The sequence below is a fragment of the Staurois parvus genome, unplaced genomic scaffold (assembly GCF_062004578.1).
Source record: "Staurois parvus isolate SC_StPar_1 unplaced genomic scaffold, SC_StPar_1.0 ptg001227l, whole genome shotgun sequence".
NCBI classification, from domain to species: Eukaryota; Metazoa; Chordata; class Amphibia; order Anura; family Ranidae; genus Staurois; species Staurois parvus.
This window is the reverse complement of record NW_028319023.1, coordinates 1,264,307-1,291,763: the sequence shown is the minus strand read 5'-3', so window position 1 is coordinate 1,291,763 and position 27,457 is coordinate 1,264,307. Positions and strand designations below refer to the sequence as shown.

General features: G+C 48.5%; 1 protein-coding gene across 1 annotated transcript in view; it reads right to left on the bottom strand.

Moving 5' to 3' along the window:
* Positions 1-4,314: 4,314 nt before the first annotated feature.
* Positions 4,315-27,457, bottom strand: part of LOC149438014 (uncharacterized) — a 49,543-nt gene continuing 26,400 nt past the window's right edge. The window contains exons 4-7 of the mRNA XM_089660341.1: positions 17,986-18,101; positions 9,133-9,164; positions 8,790-8,924; positions 4,315-4,521 (exon numbers count right to left, since the gene is read on the bottom strand). Coding sequence (XP_089516467.1) covers positions 4,393-4,521; positions 8,790-8,924; positions 9,133-9,164; positions 17,986-18,101 — 412 coding nt within the window. The 3' untranslated portion in view covers positions 4,315-4,392. The remainder of the gene's footprint in view (positions 4,522-8,789; positions 8,925-9,132; positions 9,165-17,985; positions 18,102-27,457) is intronic.

Genomic DNA, 27,457 nt, shown 5'->3' with positions numbered 1-27,457 from the left:
ATACGTGACTGAGAAAGGAGTGAGTGGTCTGCTAGGACATAGGAGGTAGTACAGGAAGGAACATTGCCCAATACTGTTGGCGAGGTGCCAACATCATATCAGAATTGTGTTACACAAACATTTTAACTGAACAGGACAACGTTCACTTTATCTGTCATACAGTAAAAACCATCAGAAGAGGCAAAGTTCCATAAACTGTTTGGACACCGGTGTACTGCTAATGCTTGGAGAGAGACACAAGGGTCTATAGAATGGTCAATGCCGGGAGAGTGACCTGGAGGTCTATAGGATGGCCAATGCCAGAAGAGTGACCTGGAGTTCTATAAAATGGCCAATGCCAGGAGAGAGACCCAAAGGTCTATAGAATGGCCAATGCCATGAGTGACCTGGAGGTCTATAGAATGGCCTATGCTAGGAGAGTGACTTGGGGTTCTATAGAATGGCCAATGCCAGGAGAGTGACTTGGAGGCCTACAGAATGGTCAATGCCAGGAGAGTGACCTGGCGGTCTATAGAATGGCCAATGCTAGAAGAGTGACCCAAAGGTCTATAGAATGGCCAATGGCAGGAGAATGATCTGGTGGTCGATAGAATGGCCAGTGCTAGGAAAGAGACCCAAAGGTTTATAGAATGGCCAATGCTGGGAATGTGGCCAAGAGGTCTATAGAATGGCCAATGCCAGGAGAGTGACTTGGAGGTCTACAGAATGGCCAATTCTACGAGAGTGACCCAAAGGTCTATAGAATGGCCAATACCATGAGTTACCTGTAGGTCTATAGAATGGCCAACGGCAGGAGAATGACCTGGCGGTCGATAGAATGGCCAGTGCTTGGAAAGAGACCCAAAGGTCTATAGAATGGCCAATGCAAGGAGATTGAGCTGGAGGTCTGTAAAATATACGTATCTTTCCAGAGGAGATCTGATGGGACTTTATTGATTATGATCTGCACATGTGCATTTAGAATCCAGAGCAGGTGGCCACTTCTAATATATAGGGATCTATTTGTAAAGAAAATTGCATAGCTATTCATCCAATGAATCTGTGTATACGTTTGCTCTGAGTTTGGGGTGAACTGAGATGTGAAGGTGTAGAATTTGGGGCAATCTGGGGTGTAAAGCTGTAGGAATTGGGGTGATTTGTGGGGTGAAGGTGCAGGAATTGGGATGCTCAGCACTGAGCTGTCCACACCTTAAAATAAGATGTAAACACTAAAGGATTTATTTATAAAACATTCAATGAATGAATGTCAGAAGCATTCACAGAAGCTTGCCAAAATTTCCCTGTATTTTTTCTAATAGATGACTTCCTACATTGTAAGCTCCATCTAGTAGCCAAAATGCGGTATATTTTTCAATGAATTATTTCAGAAAGCTTTACAGCATTTTGGCCAGTAGATGGAGCTGAAAAGATGGGGAATTTATCTATTAGAAAAAATACTGGAAAGTTTCAGCCAGCTTGCATTAATGTTTCTGGCATTCAGCCATCGAGTATCTGATAAATAGACCCCTAAATTGATGACATTTGTTTGCTAAAGCTTTGTGTATCATAAACAATTACCAAGCCTTTTTTTCTAATAAAATCCTGTTTTCACCTTTTGTTCCATTTTTGCAATGTCTCAGTCCTGCTGATCTCCTGCCACCTCTTTGCTGCCACTTCATGTCTGCATGCACGCCAGCGATGGCTGCTGGCATTCTTCAGGTTGAGGTTTCCTTATGATGACAACGGTGGACCGAGTAATCTTTGTTGAAATGGACATTTGTTGTCTCTATTGGAAGCCTGTGTGACAGGGTGACAACACAGGAGCACAGTTGGCAGACAGGAACACAGCTTTGTCACCCTCTAACAGGAAGTGCTCGAACGTGTCTGTTTTCTTTAACTTTGAAGAGTTCACCTCATTTCCTGTCTCCTAAAACATTGTCAGTAGCAGTAATTTGGGAGAATGTCTCTAATGGAGCCCCAATAACAGTACAAATCTGACAGGGGTTCTAATCCTTCCTCAGGTAGTAGGGGGTGCTACGTTCCCTGATGTATATGAGGTGCTAGAAAGTGCCTACAAAGCCTAGTCCTCAATGTCGGAAAGATTTGTAGGGATGTCTTACTGTTCTTGAAAAGCATTGCACCCAGAGGTGCTCCGTATTACATCACCCAATGGTCACTCTGTTGAGGAGGCTTAGGAATCCCTTTGTGAGGGGCCATTACGGAGAGTCCTGCCTGTTCTGTCAGCTGGCAAATCTCTGGTCAGTGTGTTATCAGGCGGTTGGAACTAACTTTGACAAAAACAGGAGGCAATATTCTGAAATGGTCTTTCTTGTGCTTGTGAGGTTCCTGAGAGAATGATGGGTGCCTGGAATACAGTAGGTCCCCAAGGCTGGAACCCATGCCTAAAAAGCTGTATGCCTGGGGTCATCTTGATCAATGGAACAGAGAACAGTTTAGTGCTTTAGAGGTAGCTATTGGATGCTCCCGGATGCTGAGATCTACCCGGCGACTACTAGCTAAGGAGCTGTAAGTCCCCCTGTGAGAGTTTTCAGTATTCCTCTTTCTTCTCCTGCCGCATTAAGTTGAAGTAAAGCATTGAAACTGCCTTCAAGTGTGGACCTACTTTGCTGTATTGGGAAAGTAAGCATGAGTTATCCTGAGGACCAAGAATTTCCAATGGACAGTCCTTGCATCTACAAGACTCAGATAGGTAGAAAACCTATAGTGCTAAGAAGATCAGTTGTGAACTATCCTGAGGACCAAGAATGTCCAATGGGCAGTCCTTCTTGTATCCACAAGACTAGGGAGAGGACCTATAGTGCTAAGAAGATCAGATGTGACCTATCCTGAGGACCAAGAATGTCCAATTGGCAGTCCTTCTTGCATCCACAAGACTAGGTAGAGGACCTGTAGTGCTAAGAAGATCAGATGTGACCTATCCTGAGGACCAAGAATGTCCAATGGGCAGTCCTTCTTGCATCCACAAGACTCATATAGGTAGAGGGTCTATAGTGCTAAGAAGATAAATTGTGACCTATCCTGAGGACCAAGAATGTCCAATGGGAAGTCCTTCTTGCATCCACAAGACATATATACGTAGAGGACCTATAATGCTAAGAAGATCACATGCAATCTATCCTGAGAACCAAGAATGTCCAATGGGCTGTCCTTCTTGCATCCACAAGACACATATAGGTAGAGGGTCTATAGTGCTAAGAAGATAAATTGTGACCTATCCTGAGGACCAAGAATGTCCAATGGGCAGTCCTTCTTGCATCCACAAGACTCATATAGGTAGAAAACCTATAGTGCTAAGAGGATCAGGTGTGATCTATCCTGAGGACCAAGAATGTCCAATGGGAAGTCCTTCTTGCATCCACAAGACTCATATAGGTAGAGGACCTATAATGCTAAGAAGATCACATGCAATCTATCCTGAGAACCAAGAATGTCCAATGGGCAGTCCTTCTTGCATCCAAAAGGCTCATATAGGTAGAGGACCTATGATGCTAAGAAGATCAAGTGTGATCTATGCTGAGGACCAAGAATGTCCAATGGGCAGCAAATCAACAAGATCCCTTTAGTTAAAGGCATTATAGTGCTAAGAACAAAAGGACGCTCAATATAAATATAGTGGGACAGACCCCAGCAGTATAGATTATTTAGTTTTGGGGGGAATTCTGAATTCACTTGTCAAAAGATTGCAAAGTTAGGGGAGCAATTATTTTTTCCAATTAGGCTTGGAATTAAGTTAGAATGCCTTGAACACAAACTTCAGGGGCCCTTTAGGCATGAAAGCCCAGGTGGGTATCCAACACAGATGACATGTGTCAGCACCCCTAGGACATTGGGTATGGCCTTAGGATCCATATGATGTCATTTAGCTGGTGTTTAGTGCAGGGAATTAATAAATTAATTTGACATTTTAAATGATACCAGCTAATTAGTCCTTCATGAATTCTGTGGAAAAATCTAATTCTACGCCTAAAAGGTAATGCTTGTTTTTTTACTGCTTAAATCAATAAAATTAGGAATTGAAGGAGACTACCAGAATCCAAACCTTCCAATATGTGCTCATTTGGGAGTCATTTCCGAAACTCCTTAGCTATGATTGGGGAGTTTTTTTATTCTAACCACACGATTCCATCTACAGCACGAAGTGATGGTCTGACAGGTTGTTTGAGTACAACATCAAATATATCAGAGACAAAAAATCACTGACAGTCATCTATCAGCACTGTTGCGGATTTGGCATTTGTTAGATTTATGAGAACTTTATAGTATTTTTAATAAACATTTGTTAAAAAAGGAAAAGGTAGCAGTAAAGATCCAAAGTTTTCCAACAAAAATTATCTTTATTCTAAATAACATAAACTCTTCCATCTTCTATATCTCTCTGCACTGCTATCACTGCTAGACAGGTAATTGGAGGAGGCTGTATTGTCCATGGGATGGAGGCTGACCCTGTGACTCCAACTGCTGCTCCTGGGAAGGGTCCTTATCAGGTATGTAGAGAGGATTGTGCATGACCTCAGCCGAATTCTAAAAGGGAAAAAAGACATCCAGTGTCATTTGGTATATGCCTTTAAATAGTTATCCTGGATTACACCCTGCCGTGGAAGAGATACATCGATGATTATCTAATAGTGATGAATTTAGTCTAGGCCCTAGACCCTCCATGCTCCCTTATCCTGAATGACATCACCTACACTATACAGATCACTATCAGATAATCATCAATATATCTCTTCCTCTATGAATGATATTACCTCAAACCACAGCCTACCCTATAGACTCACAATTCGATCATGATTTATATATCTTTTTCTCTGTACACTCAGTTATCCTGGATCACACTACCCAGATAATAAACATCACTATCATATAATTAGGGATCTCTCTCTCTCTCTCTCTCTCTCTTTATATATATATATATATATATATACTGTATATATATATGAGGGGCGACTGAAAAGTTCTCGGCTTACCCATGAAGCATTTGTCTTGGCCCAATTTTATTTTTGCTACTCATAGTACATATCTTTGCAAGGTTCCATACCAAATTTCTCACAAATAGCTTTTTCTTTGGTTCAGTTATTGAAGACTGATGCGCAGAAGGTCATCATTGTCTGAAAGATGGAGAAAGTGAGCAAACGTGCTGTTATCCAATACCTGCTGAAAAAGGGAATGAGTGGACAGGACATTGACAAGGACATGATGGAAAGATTAGGGGAGAATGCCCCTTCCTATTCCACCGTTAAAAAGTGGGTGGCGGAATTCAAGAGGGGGAACTCCTCTGTCCAAGATGCCCTTCGCATTGGAAGGCCAGCAACTGCCTGTACGGAGGAAAATATCACAGCAATCCAGGATCTCATAATGGCAGACAGGCGTGTGACAAAATGTGTCATCGCAGAGAAAGTGAGCATATCCCAAGAATGTGTTGGACACATTTTAACAGTAGTGCTGGACATGCACAAGATGTCAAGTCAGTGGGTCCCGAGAATGTTGACTATTGAAAACAAACACGACAGACACGTCATGACTGCCGCAAACTTGACCCTCCTTGAGGCAGATCTTGTGAAATGTCTCAAACGTTTTGTGACCATGGACGAAGCATGGGTTCACCACTTTCAGCCAGAGTCCAAGGTGCAATCAAAACAGTGGAAACACCCCTCCTCCCCCACCCCTAAAGTTAAAGTCAGTCCCATCAGCTGGCAAGGTTATGGTCTCTGTTTTTTGGGATGCGAGGGGTGTCATCTTGGCTGAGTACCTCAAAAAGGGTGAAACTGTGAACAAGTGCATATTATGCTGCTCAACTGAAGCATTTGCAGGAGGCCATCAAGGTGAAACGCCATGGAATGTTGAGGAAACATGTCCTTTTCAAGACAACGCACCAGCCCACAAGTCCACCATTGCAATGTCGGCCATTGAGTCCTGTCGCTTCGAACTGCTTCCACACCTTCCCTACTCGCCAGATTTGGCTCCCTTGGATTTTCATCTGTTCCCTAAGCTCAAGCAACATCTAGCTGGAACCCACTTTCCATTAGATGATGATGTCATGGCTGCAGTGGAGTTGTTTTTTGACATGCAGGATGATACGTTCTACAAGGAAGGAATATTGGGCCTGCAGCACCGGTGGCAAAAGTTTGTGGTGCTGAAAGGGAACTATGTTGAAAAGCCATGAACGATTGAGCTTCCGACATCCTTTCATTGGTAGGCTGAGAACTTTTGAGTCGCCCCTCGTGTATATGTATATACACGAGGAGAGAGGGAAGGGGGTGTTAGTGAGGTTTGATGTAGCATGTGGTTAGGGGTGCCAGAGAGTCTAGGGTAGCTGATAGTGAGTCGTTGTACGTGGTGGTGGCTAGGTCAGGACATGACAGTGGAAGGATGCTGTCGTGTAGGCGGTCGGCAGCTGAGTGGAGGGGGGCCGGGTTCAGGTTGTGGAGGTTGCGGCTGGTGATGGTTTGGCGCTCTGGGGGGGGGGAGTTAGGGGAAGGGGAGATGGAGAACGTGAGGAGGTGGTGGTCGGAGAGAGGGAAGGGGGTGTTAGTGAAATGGTTGAGGGTACAGAGGTGGGAGAAGACGAGGTCCAGGGTGTTCCCATTGATGTGGGTGGAGGATTGAGTGTGCTGTGTGAGTGTGAAGGAGGAGGTTAGGTGGAGCAGTTGGGAAGTAGCCGGGCTGTTGTCGTTGATGGGGATATTGAAGTCCCCAAGGATGATGGTCGGTAGCTCAGAGGAGAGGAAGAAGGGAAGCCAGGCGGCGAAGTCATCCAGGAAGCGGGGTATGGATCCAGGAAGCGGGGTATGGATCCAGGAGGCCTGTAGATCACTGCGATCCTTACAATTATGTCATTATCACATAATTGGCAAATTATTTCTTCTATACATGACATTAGTCAGATCACACTGTCTACACTATACAGATCACTATCATTGATATATCTCTTCCTCTAAATACTCCATTATTGTGGTTTATTTGGTGGAGGACCAGAGGAGGGCTGGACTCAGCTGCCAGAGTCTGCTGAATGTTAAGGCCAGGGGAGGCAGAGATGAGGGGGTGCTGCGGCTGCACAAAGAGGCACAGGATCTGTAGGAGTTCTGTACTCCTCTCTTCTGTTGACTGCTGAGATGGAGAGTGGAAGGGGAGGAGAGCATCTCCATGGCTGCACAGAGAAGCACAGGATCTGGCAGAGTTCTGTCCTTTCTGCTGCCGACTGATGAGATTGGGGAGGGAGGTGTAGAGACAAGCCTCTCCATGACTGCACAGAGAAACACAGGATCTGGTGGAGGAGTTCTGTCCTCTCTGCTCTAAACTGCTGAGAAAAGGTGGGGGAGGGGACAAAGGGGGTGCCACAGCTGGAGGACAGGTGCAAGGGCCACATGAAATGACCTGGTGGGCCAGATTTGGCCCATTGGCATTGTGTCTAACATGTGACCTAGACTATACAGGTCACTATCAGTCACTTTCACTAATCATTAATATATCTCTTCCTCTACACACTCTATTGCTGTGGTTTTAAACTGTCAGGATTATAGAGAGCACTATCAGATAATCATCGATATATCTCTTCCTCTAAATACTCTATTATTGTGGTTTAAACTGCTCATAGACTATACAGATTACTATCAGATAATAATCAACATATCTCTTCCTCTATATGCTACATTATTGTGGTTTAAACTGCTCATAGACTATACAGTTCCCTATCGGATAATCGTCGATATATCTCTTCCTCTACACACACCATTATTGTGGTTTAAACCATCTAGACTATACAGATCACTATCAGATAATCATCAATATACCAGCAATAACTTTGCCCACACAGAGACATACAGACTGCACTGCACATCAATGCAGTTTGATCAGTGTCCATCAATGCAGCCTCTCCAGTGCCCATCAATGCAGCCTCACCAAAGTCCATCAATGCAGTCTGATCAGTGCCCATCAATGCAACCTCACCAGCGCCCATCAATGCAGCCTCACCAGTGCCCATCAATGCAGTCTGATCAGTGCCCATCAATGCAGTCTGATCAGTGCCCATCAATGCAGCCTCACCAGTGCCCATCAATGCAGCCTCACCAGTGCCCATCAATGCAGCTTCACCAGTGCCCATCAATGCAGCTTCACCAGTGCCCATCAATGCAGCCTCGCCAGTGCCCAACACTGCAGCCTCACCAGTGCCCATCAATTCAGTCTGATCAGTGCCCATCAATGCAGCCTCACCAGTGCCCATCAATGCAGCCTCACCAGTGCCCATCAATGCAGCCTCACCAGTGCCCAACAATGCAGCCTCACCAATGCCCATCAATGCAGTCTGATCAGTGTCCTTCTCCTCGGCTGTCTGTCACTGCCCAGCACGGAAGAACTGCAGGCAGCCCCTCCAGAGATCACAGACACCACCCCTCTATCATTTACTTGCTTCGCCGGCCGGATCTACATCTCCAGCACACAGGAATATCACTGGGGGTGGAGCCGAGGGGCAGGTGAGGGAGCTGAGGGAGGGAGAGGCAGAGCCAGTTAAGCGCGGTGATGCTGCTGGAATGAAAGTGAAAGTACACAGGGAATGCCACTGTGAAAGTACATAGGGGGATGCCGCCGTGGATCACAAATATTACAAAACACCTGGCGGGCCGGATAAATGTCCTCGGCGGGCCGGATAAATGTCCTCGGCGGGCCGCATGTGGCCCGCAGGCCGTAGTTTGAGGACCCCGGACTTAGAGTAACACAAGAACTTCATTTTTTTTACATTTAATGTATCCCCAGAAATCACTCTACTCCATTGTCCAGGAATTGTAGCTCACCTGCGGTGTGTCCGCTATTTCCTGATAGATGTGACCGGTTGGGTTGTACACGGGAGCAAGTGATGCGTTCCCTGAATCTGTGGCCTTAGCATAGACTGTGACCACTTTCTTCTCACAATCTCTTTCCTGTAATTTCTGTAAAATAGGAGGAAATAGCATTAGAAAGCAGGACAGTGCAAAGAAAACTATAAATCTAGTTTTTGAAACATTCCACATTTTTTTAAACATTGTTTCATTTTTTATCTTGTTTTTACTATCTGTATACAATCTTTATATCTTAAATAAAGAGTTGCGCCTATGATACATAATCCATCTCAGAGTAGAGCAGAAATATTTTTCTTACCTGAGCACTGGCGCCCCCTTCTTTCAAGGTACCTGGAAAAACATTCAGACAATGTGTGTGTGTGATTGAAGAATGAGGAACCACTAAAACAACAAGTATTCCGAAATATTCCTTAGAGGAAATTGCAGGGTGGAGAAACCAGAATTCAGTGAGCGTAAATAAGACGGTTGGATTACGGTTGGGTAACTGCTAAATGTCAGAGCACAATGGAAAATTTGCAGCCGTTCAATCTCAACTTTACTTTTCTTACAGAAGGTTTCACGGTTTAAGTGATCCCCTGTATTGGCTAACATGTCCTAATTAAGTTATTAAAGACCTGTGTCAATGGCTTATGTTTGCTTCAAGAGGGCTTTGCAACCCCGTTGTAAGAGAAGCTCAGTACATATTGAAACCAGACGGCTGTTTCATGCTCATGCCTATGCGCATGCTCATAATTCTGAGCAAAGGTTCACTTCAAGACAGGGATTTACAAGCACGCATGCACAAACATATTAATATGCACGCAAAATGGAATGGCATGCCAGGTATTGGAACTGGTGCCAAACTCGTATCCTGACTCTGCCTTTGCCTGATGTTCCTGTACCTCACTGCCCGGCTGTGTACCAATCCTGGCTGGTATCCTGACTCTACCTCTGCCTAATGTTCCTGTACCTCCCTGCCCGGCTGTGTACCAATCCTGGCTGGTATCCTGACTCTGCCTCTGCCTGATGTTCCTGTACCTTGCTGCCTAGCTGTGTACTGATCCCAAATTGTATCCTGACTCTGCTTGATGCTCCTGAACCTTGCTGCCCAGTTGCGTACTGATCCTGGCTCATATCCTGACTCTGCCTCTGCCTGATGTTCCTGTACCTCCCTGCCCGGCTGTGTACTGATCCCGGCTTGTATCCTGACTCTGCCTCTGCCTGATGTCCCTGTACCTCCCTGCCTGGCTGTGTACTGATCCCGGCTCGTATCCTGACTGTGCCTCTGCCTGATGCTCCTGTACCTCCCTGCCCGGCTATGTATTGATCCCGGCTTGTATCCTGACTCCTTCTCTGCTTGATGTTCCTGTACCTCCCTGCCTGTCTGTGTACTGATCCCGGCTCATATCCTGACTCCTTCTCTGCTTGATGTTCCTGTACCTCCCTGCCCAGCTGTGTACTGATTCTGGATGGTATCCTTACTCCGTCTCTGCTTGATGTTCCTGTACCTCCCTGCCCAGGCTGTGTACTGATCCCGGCTTGTATCCTGACTCTGCCTCTGCCTGATGCTCCTGTACCTCCCTGCCCGGCTGTGTACTGATCCCGGCTTGTATCCTGACTCTGCCTCTGCCTGATGTTCCTGTACCTCCCTGCCCGGCTGTGTACTGATCCCAGCTTGTATCCTGACTCTGCCTCTGCCTGATGCTCCTGTACCTCCCTGCCCGGCTGTGTACTGATCCCAGCTTGTATCCTGACTCTGCCTCTGCCTGATGCTCCTGTACCTCCCTGCCCGGCTGTGTACTGATCCTGGATGATATCCTGACTCTGCCTCTGCCTGATGTTCCTGTACCTCCCTGCCCGGCTGTGTACTGATCCCGGCTTGTATCCTGACTCTGCCTCTGCCTGATGTTCCTGTACCTCCCTGCCTGGCTGTGTACTGATCCTGGCTTGTATCCTGACTCTGTCTCTGCCTGATGTTCCAGTACCTCCCTGCCTGGCTGTGTACTGATCCCGGCTTGTATCCTGACTCTGCCTCTGCCTGATGCTCCTGTATCTTCATGCCCGGCTGTGTACTGATCCTGGCTTGTATCCTGACTCTGCCTCTGCCTGATGTTCCTGTACCTTCCTGCCCGGCTGTGTACTGATCCCAGCTTGTATCCTGACTCCATCTCTGCCTGATGTTCCTGTACCTCCCTGCCCGGCTGTGTACTGATCCCGGCTTGTATCCTGACTCTGCCTCTGCCTGATGTTCCTGTACCTCCCGGCCCGGCTGTGTACTGATCCCGGCTTGTATCCTGACTCTGCCTCTGCCTGATGTTCCTGTACTTTCCTGCCCGGCTGTGTACTGATCCCGGCTTGTATCCTGACTCCGTCTCTGCCTGATGTTCCTGTACCTCCCGGCCTGGCTGTGTACTGATCCTGGCTTGTATCCTGACTCTGCCTCTGCCTGATGTTCCTGTACCTCCCGGCCCGGCTGTGTACTGATCCTGGCTTGTATCCTGACTCTACCTCTGCCTGATGTTCCTGTACCTCACTGCCCGGCTGTGTACTGATCCTGGCTTGTATCCTGACTCTGCCTCTGCCTGATGTTCCTGTAATTTCCTGCCCGGCTGTGTACTGATCCCGGCTTGTATCCTGACTCCGTCTCTGCCTGATGTTCCTGTACCTCCCGGCCCGGCTGTGTACTGATCCCGGCTTGTATCCTGACTCTGCCTCTGCCTGATGTTCCTGTAACTTTCTGCCCGGCTGTGTACTGATCCCGGCTTGTATCCTGACTCCGTCTCTGACTGATGTTCCTGTACCTCACTGCCCAACTATTGATGACCTTTTGTCTTGTGTTCTGGCCATGCACCTGTCTGCCGATCACGTGCCACTGTTTTCTAGTCCCTGGTTCCTGCGTGGTGCACTACGGTCATCTGCTCTCTGCAAGCATCAACTGGCACTGCTCCTTACACCGGCCCTCATGTCACTCTATGTCCTCACACCCCCTGTCATTACTACCATGGGTATTGGCAAAGAGGTTCCAGAGAAGCCCCCCTCTCCAGTTCCATCTACACCAGGTGACACCCATTCAAGTCTGGCAATGCAAAACCTGCTTGAAGCAGGTCAAATGCAAGTCAGAAGAAGGTTAAGTGCAGGTCAAAGGAGGTCTTAAGGAGGTAAATTGCAAATCAGAAGGGGGTCAAACAAAGGAGACTGAATGAAGGTCATAAAGAGGTAAGTTTCAGGTCAGAAGGAGGTCAACAGGAGGTTAAATGAAGGTCAGAAGGAGGTAAATTGCAAATCAGAAGGAGGTCAAATAAAGGTCAGTAGTAAGCCAATTGTATGTCAGAAGGGGGGTCAGAAGGGGGGTCAGAATTAAGTCAACAGGAGACTGAACAATGGGCAGAAAGAGGTAAGTTTCAGGACAGAAGGAGGTCAACAGGAGGTCAAATGAAGGTCAGCAGGTAAATTGCAAATCAGAAAAAGGTCAGTATTACTCCAATTCCAAGTCAGAAGGAGGTCAAACAAAGGTCAGAAGGAGGTCAAACAAAGGTCAGAAGGAGGTCAAAAGAAGGTCAAATGAAGATTAGGAGGAAATCAAATGGAGATCAGAAGGAGGTTGTGACAGACCACACCGGAAAAGGGGCTTTTGGAGGAGACTGCAGGCTAGCCTCTTGCCTACTGACCATGGCCCTGGCATCTGAGGGAGCTCTGTTCTTTAATGTGTGCTTGTGGGGGGACCTTTGGAGTATTATACACGGGGAAGGCAGGAACCCCTCATAATGGGCACAGCAGGTGTACAGAGCCGGGAACTCAGCACAGGGATGGCGGCAACCCCTCTTAATGGGCAAAGCGGAGGTACAGACCCGGGAACTCAGCACAGGGATGGCGGGAACCCCTCGTAATGGGCACAGCGGGTGTACAGAGCCGGGAACTGAGCACAGGATGGTGGGAACCCCTCATAATGGGCACAGCGGGTGTACAGAGTCAGGAACTCAGCACGGGATGGTGGGAACCTCTCATAATAGGCACAGCGGGTGTACAGAGCTGGGAACTCAGCACAGGGATGGTGGGAACCCATCATAATGGGCACAGCGGGTGTACAGACCCGGGAACTCGGCACGGGGATGGTGGGAACCCCACATAATGGGCACAGCGGGTGTACAGACCCGGGAACTCGGCACGGGGATGGTGGGAACCCCACATAATGGGCACAGCGGGCGTACAGACCCGGGAACTCGGCACGGGGATGGTGGGATCCCCTCATAATGGGCACAGTGGGTGTACAGAGCTGGGAACTCAGCACAGGGATGGTGGGAACCCTTCATAATGGGCACAGCGGGTGTACAGACCTGGGAACTCAGCACAGGGATGGTGGGAACCCCTCCTAATGGGCACAGTGGGTGTACAGAGCTGGGAATGGTGCAGGGATGGTGGAAGTTAGTTTTCTCTTTGCTCGTACCCGATCCACTGCTCTATGCGTCCTTAACCCTTTACACCGGCTGCACACAAATGTGTGGCCTCCCGGCATCTGGGCCTAGACGCCGAGTGGCCGCACATTTGCGTTCATGTAACAAAAAACGTGTGTGCTGAGAGCGCGCGCCCTGCGTGCTCCCAGCACACATGTGCGGTACTCATGGAAAGGTCCCGGTCCGCTCTTTCAATTGGGACCTTTCCCGATCATGATCCCTAAACCACGCCCCACCCGCACCCGCTTATCATACCCTGAGGAAGTCACGTGATCGTAACGCAACGTGTCAGCACGCCAGTTCCGGTGACGCACTTCCGATTGGACGCCATTTTGGACATGTTCTGAAGACCCATGCAGTACACCCATACTAAGTGGTGGCAATGCTGTTTTAACCAGTTTTTTCTGTGAGTGGGCAATTGTACTTTTATTATCTGAAGTCCCAATGGAGGATGTTTTTTTTGCTGATGTTTCTGACGATGTGGATGGGGCTGTGACCTGAGCGTCTTATTGGGAAGGATCTTATGCAACACCTCTGCCTGGGCGAGGCCTGTGTCTCTGGGATCGTGGTGAGATTTATAAGGCGAGCGGCCCTTGTGGTCTCCGGAGGTGAGGGGGCATTTCTGCCATTTAGGATTCCTGTCACCTGTTTTGAAGATCATCTTAACCCGAGCAGCAGTTTGTTGGCTTGCAGTCATTAGCCTGTGTTTTTGGGACATTCTTACTGATTACATGCACCCGTATGGTGGCATTTAGAGTGTTTGGACATTCATTTCTTTGATTTTATGCATGTTTATGTATTTATTCGTATTGGAATTTTGAGCTATTCACTACTGGCACTGGTCACATTGTGTCGTGTTTTCACCCCCTGAGGGGTCACGCAATATTGATCATTAGTCCCCTATGTGGGCAGGGGGAGGTTTTTGTTGTTTTTTGTGTATTTTTTCCATGAGGAAAAAGGATTCACACTATTTTATTGCTACAGGCATCACCTGTTCACTTCAATCAGCACTTTATTACACCGTGTTCCAAATTATTCTGCAAATGATATTTTTCTCATTTCCCTCAATAATTGATGTAAATAACAATCGGCAGAATTCTCAGGTTACAACTAGAAGAGTACAATTCACATTTTATTGAACAAACCTCCTAATGATAACAGGATTTTTGTTCCAAATTATTCCACACAGTAAGTTTCAAAACACTTTATTATTATTATTATTATTATTATTATACAGTATTTATAAAGCGCCAATGGTTCGCTCAGCGCTGTACATTACAGAGGGGGACAGAACATGTGACAGAACAATAACAATACAATGCAATACATGAGGGGATTGAGGGCCCTGCTCCTTGGAGCTTACAATCTAGGAGGGGGGGGATGGTGGCACAGGAGGAGATAGCTGTGGGGGATGGAGTGGTAGGAAGAGTGGAGGAGGTCGGCAAGTTAGCAGGGGGTGGGGTAGGCTTCCCTGAAGAGATGGATTTTCAGGGTGCGCCTAAAGGAGAGGAGAGTAGGTGATAATCTGATGGGTTGGGGCAGGGAGTTCCAGAGGATGGGTGACACCCTGGAGAAGTACTGGAGGCGTGCATGGGAGGAGGAGACCAGGGAACTAGAGAGAAGGAGGTCTTGTGAGGAGCGGAGTGTGCGTGTTGGGTGGTACTTGGATATCAGGTCAGTGATGTAGTTCGGGGCAGTATGGTGGACGGCTTTGTACGTCAGCGTTAGGATTTTGAATTTGATCCGTTGCGCAATCGGAAGCCAGTGGAGGGATTGGCAGAGAGGAGAGGAGGACACTGAGTGGAGGCCAGTGGAGGGATTGGCAGAGGGGGGTGGAGGACACTGAGTGGAGGCCAGTGGAGGGATTGGCAGAGGGGGGTGGAGGACACTGAGTGGAGGCCAGTGGAGGGATTGGCAGAGAGGGGTGGAGGACACTGAGTGGAAGCCAGTGGAGGGATTGGCAGAGAGGGGTGGAGGACACTGAGTGGAGGCCAGTGGAGGGATTGGCAGAGGGGGGTGGAGGACACTGAGTGGAGGCCAGTGGAGGGATTGGCAGAGAGGGGTGGAGGACACTGAGTGGAGGCCAGTGGAGGGATTGGCAGGGGGGGCGGAAACGGAGCGGTTGGAAAGGTGAATGAGTCTGGCTGCCGTATTCAGGATGGACTGAAGCGGGGATAGCCAGCGGCGAGGCAGGCCAGTGAGGAGGGAGTTGCAGTAGTCGAGTCGTGACATGATGAGGGAGTGGATGAGCTGTTTAGTGGTTTCTGGGGTTAGGAACGTGCGGATTTTGGCGATGTTGTGGAGGTGGAGTCTGCATGTTGCGGAGGTGGAGTCTGCATGTTGCGGAGGTGGAGTCTGCACGAGTTTGTTAGTGATTGGACTTGGGGCTGGAAGGATAGGTTGGAGTCCAGAATGACACCAAGTACTCTGGCCTGCGGGGCGGGTTTGATGGTGGCATTGTTCGATGTGATAGAGAAGTCAATGGGGGGGGGTGTCCGGGCTGGGGGGGAAGACAAGAAACTCGGTTTTGGAGAGGTTCAGTTTAAGGAAGTGGAGCGACATCCAGTCTGATATGTCGCTCAGTAGGTGTGTGATTCGGGTGGAGACTGAGGGGGTGAGGTGGGGGGTTGAGAGATAGATTTGTGTGTCGTCGGCATAGAGGTGGTAGTTGAAGCCGTGAGAGTGTATGAGTTGGCCAAGGGAGGAGGTGTAGATGGAGAAGAGAAGGGGCCCGAGGACAGAGCCTTGAGGGACCCCAACAGAGAGGGGGAGTGAGGGGGAGGTGGTAGCATTATAGGTAACACTGAAGGAGCGTTGTGACAGGTAGGATGAGAGCCAGGAGAGAGCAGAATCTCTGAGGCCGAAGGAGTGTAGTTTTTTGAGGAGGAGGGGGTGGTCGACTTTATAGGTTGAAAATTGTCATTTGTTGTGTTTGCAGCAAATTTACTGAAATCAAAAGCTATTTCAATCAAACTTTTCCCAACATTGTAACTTTGTAAACATTTGAAGCGGTCACGTTACATTGTAACATAGGAGCCCTTATCTGATAGCAGATCACAAGTCTGGCATCCATTGAACTTGGGAGTTTTTGGACAGTTTCTGCTTGAATTTGTTTGCAAGATGTCAGAATAGCCTCCCAGAGCTGCTGTTTGGATGTAAACTGCCTCCCACCCTCATAGATCTTTTGCTTGAGGATGCTCCAAAGGTTCTCCATAGGATTGAGGTCAGGGGAGGATGGAGGCCACACCATGACTATCTCTCCTTTTATCCCCATAGCAGCCATTGATGCAGAGGTATTCTTTGCAGCATGAGATGGTGCATTGTCATGCATGAAGATGATTTTATTACGGAAAGCATAGTTCTTCCTTCTGTACCAGGAAAGAAAGTGGTCAGTCATAAACTCCACATACTTTGCAGAGGTCATCTTTACACCTTCGGGGGCTCTAAAGGGGCCGACCAGCTCTGTTCCCATGATTCCGGCCCAAAACATGACTCCACCACCGCCTTGCTGACGTCGCAGCCTTGTTGGAACAGGGTGGCCGTCCACCAACCATCCACTACTCCATCCATCTGGACCATCCAGGGTTGCACGGCACTCATCAGTGAACAGGACTGTTTGAAAATGAGTCTTCATGTATTTTTCTGCCCAATGCAGCCGTTTCTGCTTGTGAGCATTGGTTAGTGGTGGCCGAATACAAGGTTTCTGCACAGTTGCAGGACTCTGGAGGACTCTACACCTTGATGTCCGTGGGACTCCAGAGGCACCAGCAGCTTCAAATATCTGTTTGCTGCTCTGTAATGGGATTTTAGCAGCTGCTCTCTTGATCCGATGCATGGATCTGGCAGAAATCTTCCTCAATGTGCCTTTATCTGCACCAACCCGTCTGTGCTCTGAATCAGCCACAAATCTCTTCATAGTGCGATGATCACGCTTACGTTTTCATGAAATATCGAATGTTTTCATCCCTCGTCCAAGGCATCGAACTATTTCACTCTTTTCAGCAGCAGAGAGATCCTTTTTCTTCCCCACATTGCTTGAAAATGGGGATCTGCTTAATAATGTGGAACGCCGTCCTTTAGGAGTTTTTCCTTCAATTGGGCTCCCCGGCCAATCTAATTATCACAGATGTCCCAGATTGTTTTCAGTGATCAAAAGAGCCCTGACACACAATGCCATCCATGAGTTACACTGAAAAACAAAAGATTTCATCTTTGTGACCTTAAATAGAATTTGCAGAATAATTTGGAGCAGGGTGTAGATCCAATTGGATGATTACACTGAGTGTTCTTTTGTACCGTCACATGTTACACATATTTATTTATTTATATGTTGCCTTTTTTTGTGTTTTTTACTTATTATTTGTAGCGCTTCATCATTCTTTCTAATATTGTCATTTTACCCAGTGAAGGCGGGTCAGGTGATAGCAGTTTTTCTGTAGGTTTCCATTTACGCGCAGAAGGTCTCATTTATCATCGTTTCCTTTACAGCGGTCGGTGCCACGCACTACCAGGGAGGGCAGGGTAAAATGGCGGGCACCGTTTATGTACTGCAACCCGCCCCTGCACTGCTCCCGTCCGGCCGTTTATACACATGGGCCGGATGTGGTTGAATCTGTTACTATTGCAATCTGGAAATCTGGATACATCCAAATCTTTGAATAACTAAAATTTCTGAAGTTTGATTCACTACAATACGAACCGAACACGTATTTCCCCCTTACGTTGTTCTATTCTCTTTTTCCATTTCCAGAGGAAGAAGGCGGCCAGCATGAGGAGGAGCACAGAGATGGCGGCGATGGCGGCGAAGGTGGCGATGGCGGTGTACAGCCGTACGTAGCTGAAAGAGAGGAAAGAGGACAACGTTCACTATATCTGCTCTCCCCGGACCCCGCATTCACTATATCCGTTCTCCCCGGACCCTGCATTCACTATATCCGCTCTCCCCGGACCCCGCATTCACTGTACCGTTCTCCCCGGACCCCGCATTCACTATATCCGCTCTCCCCGGACCCCGCATTCACTGTATCCGCTCTCCCCGGACCCCGCATTCACTGTATCCGCTCTCCCTGGACCCCGCATTCACTGTATCCGCTCTCCCCGGACCCCGCATTCACTATATCCGCTCTCCCCGGACCCCGCATTCACTATACCCGCTCTCCCCGGACCCCGCATTCACTATATCCGCTCTCCCAGGACCCCGCATTCACTGTATCCCCTCTCCCCGGACCCCGCATTCACTGTATCCGCTCTCCCCGGACCCCGCATTCACTATATTCACTCTCCCCGGACCCCTATTCACTATATTCACTCTCCCCGGACCCCGCATTCACTATATCCGCTCCCCCCGGACCCCGCATTCACTATATCCGCTCTCCCCGGACCCCGCATTCACTGTATCCGCTCTCCCCGGACCCCGCATTCACTATATCCGCTCTCCCCGGACCCCGCATTCACTGTATCCGCTCTCCCCGGACCCCGCATTCACTGTATCCGCTCTCCCCCGACCCCGCATTCACTGTATCCGCTCTCCCCGGACCCCGCATTCACTGTATCCGCTCTCCCCGGACCCCGCATTCACTGTATCCGCTCTCCCCGGACCCCGCATTCACTGTATCCGCTCTCCCCGGACCCCGCATTCACTATATCCGCTCTCCCCGGACCCCGCATTCACTATATCCGCTCTCCCCGGACCCCGCATTCACTATATCCGCTCTCCCCGGACCCCTATTCACTATATTCACTTTCCCCGGACCCCGCATTCACTATATCCGCTCTCCCTGGACCCCTATTCACTATATTCACTCTCCCCGGACCCCGCATTCACTATATCTGCTCTCCCCGGACCCCGCATTCACTATATCCGCTCTCCCCGGACCCCGCATTCCCTATATCCGGTCTCCCCGGACCCCGCATTCACTATATCCGCACTCCCCGGACCCCGCATTCCCTATATCCGGTCTCCCCGGACCCCGCATTCACTATATCCGCTCTCCCCGGACCCCGCATTCACTATATCCACTCTCCCCGAACCCCTATTCACTATATTCACTCTCCCCGGACCCAGCATTCACTATATCCGCTCTCCCCGGACCCCGCATTCACTGTATCCGCTCTCCCCGGACCCCGCATTCACTGTATCCGCTCTCCCCGGACCCAGCATTCACTGTATCCGCTCTCCCCGGACCCCGCATTCACTATATCCGCGCTCCCCGGACCCCGCATTCACTATATCCGCTCTCCCCGGACCCCGCATTCACTATATCCGCTCTCCCCGGACCCAGCATTCACTATATCCCCTCTCCCCGGACCCCGCATTCGCTATATCCGCTCTCCCCGGACCCCGCATTCGCTATATCCCCTCTCCCCGGACCCCGCATTCACTATATCCGCTCTCCCCGGACCCAGCATTCGCTATATCCCCTCTCCCCGGACCCCGCATTCGCTATATCCGCTCTCCCCGGACCCCGCATTCGCTATATCCGCTCTCCCCGGACCCCGCATTCACTATATCCGCTCTCCCCGGACCCCGCATTCACTATATCCGCTCTCCCCGGACGCCGCATTCACTATATCCGCTCTCCCCGGACCCCGCATTCACTATATCCGGTCTCCCCGGACCCCGCATTCACTATATCCGCTCTCCCCGGACCCAGCATTCACTATATCCGCTCTCCCCGGACGCCGCATTCACTATATCCGCTCTCCCCGGACCCCGAATTCACTATATCCGCTCTCCCCGGACCCCGCATTCACTATATCCGCTCTCCCCGGACCCCGCATTCACTATATCCGGTCTCCCCGGACCCCGCATTCACTATATCCGCTCTCCCCGGACCCCGCATTCACTATATCCGCTCTCCCCGGACCCCGCATTCACTATATCCGGTCTCCCCGGACCCCGCATTCACTATATCCGCTCTCCCCGGACCCCGCATTCACTATATCCGCTCTCCCCGGACCCCGCATTCACTATATCCGCTCTCCCCGGACCCCGCATTCACTATATCCGCTCTCCCCGGACCCCGCATTCACTATATCCGCTCTCCCCGGACCCCGCATTCACAATATCCGCTCTCCCCGGACCCCGCATTCACAATATCCGCTCTCCCCGGACCCCGCATTCACTATATTCGCTCTCCCCGGACCCCGCATTCACTATATCCGCTCTCCCCGGACGCCGCATTCACTATATCCGCTCTCCCCGGACCCCGCATTCACTATATCCGCTCTCCCCGGACCCCGCATTCACTATATCCGCTCTCCCCGGACCCCGCATTCACTATATCCGCTCTCCCCGGACCCCGCATTCACTGTATCCGCTCTCCCCGGACCCCGCATTCACTGTATCCGCTCTCCCCGGACCCCGCATTCACTGTATCCGCTCTCCCCGGACCCCGCATTCACTGTATCCGCTCTCCCCGGACCCCGCATTCACTGTATCCGCTCTCCCCGGACCCCGCATTCACTGTATCCGCTCTCCCCGGACCCCGCATTCACTGTATCCGCTCTCCCCGGACCCCGCATTCACTATATCCGCTCTCCCCGGACCCCTATTCACTATATTCGCTCTCCCCGGACCCAGCATTCACTATATCCCCTCTCCCCGGACCCCGCATTCACTATATCCGCTCTCCCCGGACCCCGCATTCGCTATATCCCCTCTCCCCGGACCCCGCATTCACTATATCCGCTCTCCCCGGACCCCGCATTCACTATATCCGCTCTCCCCGGACGCCGCATTCACTATATCCGCTCTCCCCGGACCCCGCATTCACTATATCTGGTCTCCCCGGACCCCGCATTCACTATATCCGCTCTCCCCGGACCCAGCATTCACTATATCCGCTCTCCCCGGACGCCGCATTCACTATATCCGCTCTCCCCGGACCCTGAATTCACTATATCCGCTCTCCCCGGACCCCGCATTCACTATATCCGCTCTCCCCGGACCCCGCATTCACTATATCCGCTCTCCCCGGACCCCGCATTCACTATATCCGCTCTCCCCGGACCCCGCATTCACTATATCCGCTCTCCCCGGACCCCGCATTCACTATATCCGCTCTCCCCGGACCCCGCATTCACAATATCCGCTCTCCCCGGACCCCGCATTCACTATATCCGCTCTCCCCGGACGCCGCATTCACTATATCCGCTCTCCCCGGACCCCGCATTCACTATATCCGCTCTCCCCGGACCCCGCATTCACTATATCCGCTCTCCCCGGACCCCGCATTCACTATATCTGGTCTCCCCGGACCCCGCATTCACTATATTCACTCTCCCCGGACCCCGCATTCACTATATCCGCTCTCCCCGGACCCCGCATTCACTATATCCGCTCTCCCCGGACCCCGCATTCACTATATCCGCTCTCCCCGGACCCCGCATTCACTATATCCGCTCTCCCCGGACCCCGCATTCACTATATCCGCTCTCCCACAGTACACACAACATGGAAATGCAATTATATTAGTAAATATAAACTGCTAAATCCCTTTTCTCATCAGCAGTATATTGCCGTCCTCTGACTTCTATCAGTGTTAAAGCTTGTAGGAGGATTTTGCTTTCTGCTCTAGGAGGATGCAGGACCACTGACCTCTGTCTGGATTGGCCCTGTTCTGATCACATGCACTCTCCCAAAAAAAAAAAACCCTCTTTAGCCATAGACACCAAACTGAGCATGTGCAGAGTGACTCCTAGAGTTCTGTGCTATCAGCTGATGGATTGGGGACACTGGAAGGGGAGGATCAGAGAAGACAGGATCAAACAGCCTTTTTACACAAGAGGATTAGCCCCTTAGGTTCCACAGTGAGTCTAACCAGCACGCTTTCCTGCATCTACAGACCGATTGTACTGTTGGGGGTTCAATAACACTTTGAAGCTGAACTCAGATAGAAAGAAATTCATTTTGCAGCCAATCATCACCATTGGGGCGTATTTGCACTCCTTGGTTGCGGTAAAACATGCGCAATAGCTCACGCTGCATGCCTGACTGCATGGAATGCCCCCCCCCCCATGCACTGAGGCACCTTTCCCGCAGCGCACATTACAGAGAAGGTTCCTGGCCGTTGCACCGCCACACACATGGAATGCATTGCTGTGGATGAATGCCTGCAGGTGGACGTGCATTGAAGTGCAGAGCATGCGCAATATCAGGTGCGTTACTGCACCGCAAATATGTATATGGAGCCTGAATGTCACGTGAATGTGACCCGCTATCAGACCCCTCCAGTCCCGGCACAGCAGGGCCGGGGTGTGGGAGGGAGAAGCAGCACAAGGGGCCAATCAGTGTCATGGAATGCGAAGAAGCCTGCTGATAGGAGGAGAGAGCAGAGTGATGCAGGGATGAGCTCATCACTGTGCTGCTTCTCCCATCACTGTCCAGTCACAGGCTGGGGCTCCATTTTCACAAGTCATGTGACAGAATCAGTATCAGTCTGGGAACAGCCCACAGATGGGCGTGGCTCTTAAAGTGTATGTACAATTAGTATTGGATGGAGTAGGGAAAGGTGAAACCCCGTTTCTAGTGATTGTTGTCTTTGCTCTGTTGGTGGGATCTCCTCCCACTTCCTGTTCCGGAGGTGAAACAGGAAGAAACAAAATTGTCACCAAACGAATGTCCATCTTAGTTGTGATTGGAACTGATGTCCCCATTGGAAGATCTCCCCTCTGTTCCTATGACTAGTTCTCTGCCATCAATCATGCTTTCTCTTCTCAACGTGTTGGTATTGTCTTCAGGACTGCTGTCAGTCGCTGCAAGCATTGTGTGAAAGAACATGTCCCCAGCATCCTTTTAGACATGCATGCTCTTTCCTGCTGGCCGCTGGGCGGTGCAGGCTTTAGCTTTGCAATCTGCTGATCAGTCCCTTGGATCATTTTGTAAAGCGCTGAGCTGACTGTTGGCACTATATAAATCCTGAATAATAATCATCGTCGAGCAGCAGATTGCAGAGCTAAGGTCCCCGCAAATAAGAGCATGCACTTCTAAAGGGATGCCAGGGATGTGTTCTCTCAAGTAATACTCCTGAGGAAGGTTCCATTTTTAGGATCCTTGATGGCTCCTTCGATTAAAGTCAATCTTACTATGGAGCCAATCCCAGCAGAAAGGCCCAGCGATCACATGACCAGGGGAAAGGACATCATGTAATCGAACGGTTTTAATGGCAGGTTGATCAGAAGGGGAGAGGGGGCAATGGAGGATATTGAAGGAGTTGCCATTGGGTACGTCAGCTTCCTCCCACACTCCAAGGTACATGCTGGTAGGTTGTACGGTCCTAGTGTGTATGTGGTTAGGGACCTTAGATTGTACGCTCCTTGAGGGGTTAGGGACCTTAGATTGTACGCTCCTTGAGGGGTTAGGGACCTTAGATTGTACACCCCTTGAGGGTTAGGGACCTTAGATTGTACGCTCCTTGAGGGTTAGGGCCCATAGATTGTATGCCCCTTGAGGGTTAGGGACCTTAGATTGTACCCCCCTTGAGGGTTAGGGCCCTTAGATTGTACGCCCCTTGAGGGTTAGGGACCTTAGATTGTACGCCCCTTGAGGGTTAGGGCCCTTAGATTGTACGCCCCTTGAGGGTTAGGGACCTTAGATTGTACCCCCCTTGAGGGTTAGGGCCCTTAGATTGTACGCCCCTTGAGGGTTAGGGACCTTAGATTGTACGCCCCTTGAGGGTTAGGGCCCTTAGATTGTACGCCCCCTCGGGGTTATGGACCTTAGATTGTACGCTCCTTGAGGGGTTAGGGACCTTAGATTGTACACTCCTTGAGGGTTAGGGACCTTAGATCGTACCCCCCTTGAGGGTTAGGGACCTTAGATTGTACACCCCTTGAGGGTTAGGGACCTTAGATTGTACCCCCCTTGAGGGTTAGGGCCCTTAGATTGTACGCCCCTTGAGGGTTAGGGACCTTAGATTGTACGCCCCTTGAGGGTTAGGGACCTTAGATTGTACGCCCCTTGAGGGTTAGGGCCCTTAGATTGTACGCCCCTTGAGGGTTAGGGACCTTAGATTGTACGCCCCTTGAGGGTTAGGGACCTTAGATTGTACGCCCCTTGAGGGTTAGGGACCTTAGATTGTACGCCCCTTGGGGGTTAGGGAGCTTAGATTGTACGCCCCTTGGGGGTTAGAGAGCCTTAGATTGTACGCCCCTTGGGGGTTAGGGAGCTTAGATTGTACGCCCCTTGGGGGTTAGAGAGCCTTAGATTGTACGCCCCTTGGGGGTTCGGGAGCTTAGATTGTACGCCCCTTGGGGGTTAGAGACCTTAGATTGTACGCTCCTTGAGGGTTAGGGCCCATAGATTGTACGCCCCTTGAGGGTTAGGGACCTTAGATTGTACACTCCTTGAGGGTTAGGGACCTTAGATTGTATGCTCCTTGAGGGTTAGGGCCCATAGATTGTACGCCCCTTGAGGGTTAGGGACCTTAGATTGTACGCCCCTTGAGGGTTAGGGACCTTAGATTGTACGCCCCTTGAGGGTTAGGGACCTTAAATTGTACACCCCTTGGGGGTTAGGGACCTTAGATCGTACGCCCCCTGGGGGTTAGGGACCTTAGATTGTACGCCCCCTGGGGGTTAGGGAGCTTAGATTGTACGCCCCTTGAGGGTTAGGGACCTTAGATTTTACGCCCCTTGAGGGGTAGGGACCTTAGATTGTACGCTTCTCGGGGGCGGGGACTGATGTGATGTACAATATATGTAAAGCGCTGCGTACATTGATGGCGCTATAGAAGGACCTGAAATACTTTTTGTTACATTTTTTTTAACCATATTTTTATTTTGTTATATTCCCTTTTTTATTGTCACATTTTTATTGTTAAGTGTTGTTGCCTGGCGACCACTTCCTGTTATCTCACATATATATTCTTATTATTAGAGCCAAATTTACCCCCCTAACTCCTCCCACAGTCTTTACACGACATAGACAGTAATATAGGGAAACGTGCGGATTGTTCCCGATTGGCGCGCTATTACTTTGTGGAACGTTTCGCCGAATGGTTCACGGAATATCGCCGTTTTTGTGGTGAAATTGGTCCCATAGGAATGAATGGCGCAATGTTCAAAACTAGAGTGTGAGCTGAAAAATCAGGACAACCTTTACACAGTTACTCCGCCCACTCCACCCAGTTACTCCGCCCACTCCACCCAGTTACTCCGCCCACTCCAGTTGTAGACTACTGGTGCAGACATGAACACTTCACACAATATCCCCAGAAATTGGAGCTTTTCTAGTCGTTATTATTGTTACGTGTCATTTGTACATAACTTTGCAATCCTTTGTAGCAGAACCAGAATTGTATCGTTAATGGGAAAAATCAGATATTTCCTTCCAAAGTAACACCAGGGGGCCTATGTTCAAACAGATCATCGAACGTAACCCGTCCGATCGGCTGCAACAAAACCTGCCGTATTCTATCAATTACAATTATCTTCCATGATTGAAGAGCCTTCCACCGCTCCAAATTCCTTCTTTTTGTTTTACACATTGAGGTCATTTCTAAGGTCCCTTTCACACGGGTATTCCGTTGTTTTCATCAGTTTACATCTTTTTTTTTGTCATCAGTTTACATCCGTTTTTTCCCATCAGTTTACATCCGTTGTTTTCATCAGTTTACATCTTTTTTTTTTGTCATCAGTTTACATCCGTTTTTTCCCATCAGTTTACATCCGTTTTTTCCCATCAGTTTACATCCGTTTTTTCCCATCAGTTTACATCCGTTGTTTTCATCAGTTTACATCTTTTTTTTTGTCATCAGTTTACATCCGTTTTTTCCCATCAGTTTACATCCGTTTTTTCCCATCAGTTTACATCCGTTTTTTCCCATCAGTTTACATCCTTTTATCTTTCATCAGTTTACATCCGTTGTTTACATCTGTTTTTTTTTTTTCATCAGTTTACATCCTTTTTTTCCCCATCAATTAAAATCCATTTTTTTCATCAGTTTACATCTATTTTTTTTTCAAAAGTTTACATTCGTTTATTTCATCAGTTTATATCCATTTTTTTTATTTTTTTTAAATTTCATCAGTTTATATCCGTTTTTTTTCATCAGTTTATATCCGTTTTTTATTTTTTTCAGTGTACATCTATTTTTTTCAGCAGTTTACATCCATTTATTTTTCATCATTTTACATCCATTTATTTTTCATCAGTTTCATCCGTTTTTTCTCATCAGTTTACATCCGTTGTTTACATCTGTTTTTTATTCATCAATTTAAATCCTTTTATCTTTCATCAGTTTACATCCCTTGTTTACATCTGTTTTTTTTTCATCAGTTTACATCTTTTTTTTTGTCATCAGTTTACATCCGTTTTTTCCCATCAGTTTACATCCGTTGTTTTCATCAGTTTACATCTTTTTTTTTTGTCATCAGTTTACATCCGTTTTTTCCCATCAGTTTACATCCGTTTTTTCCCATCAGTTTACATCCGTTGTTTTCATCAGTTTACATCTTTTTTTTTTGTCATCAGTTTACATCCGTTTTTTCCCATCAGTTTACATCCGTTTTTTCCCATCAGTTTACATCCGTTTTTTTCCCATCAGTTTACATCCTTTTATCTTTCATCAGTTGACATCCGTTGTTTACATCTGTTTTTTTTTTTTCATCAGTTTACATCCTTTTTTTCCCCATCAATTAAAATCCATTTTTTTCATCAGTTTACATCTATTTTTTTTTCAAAAGTTTACATTCGTTTATTTCATCAGTTTATATCCATTTTTTTTATTTTTTTTAAATTTCATCAGTTTATATCCGTTTTTTTTCATCAGTTTATATCCGTTTTTTATTTTTTTCAGTGTACATCTATTTTTTTTCAGCAGTTTACATCCATTTATTTTTCATCATTTTACATCCATTTATTTTTCATCAGTTTCATCCGTTTTTTCTCATCAGTTTACATCCGTTGTTTACATCTGTTTTTTATTCATCAATTTAAATCCTTTTATCTTTCATCAGTTTACATCCCTTGTTTACATCTGTTTTTTTTTCATCAGTTTACATCTTTTTTTTTGTCATCAGTTTACATCCGTTTTTTCCCATCAGTTTACATCCGTTGTTTTCATCAGTTTACATCTTTTTTTTTTGTCATCAGTTTACATCCGTTTTTTCCCATCAGTTTACATCCGTTTTTTCCCATCAGTTTACATCCGTTGTTTTCATCAGTTTACATCTTTTTTTTTTTTGTCATCA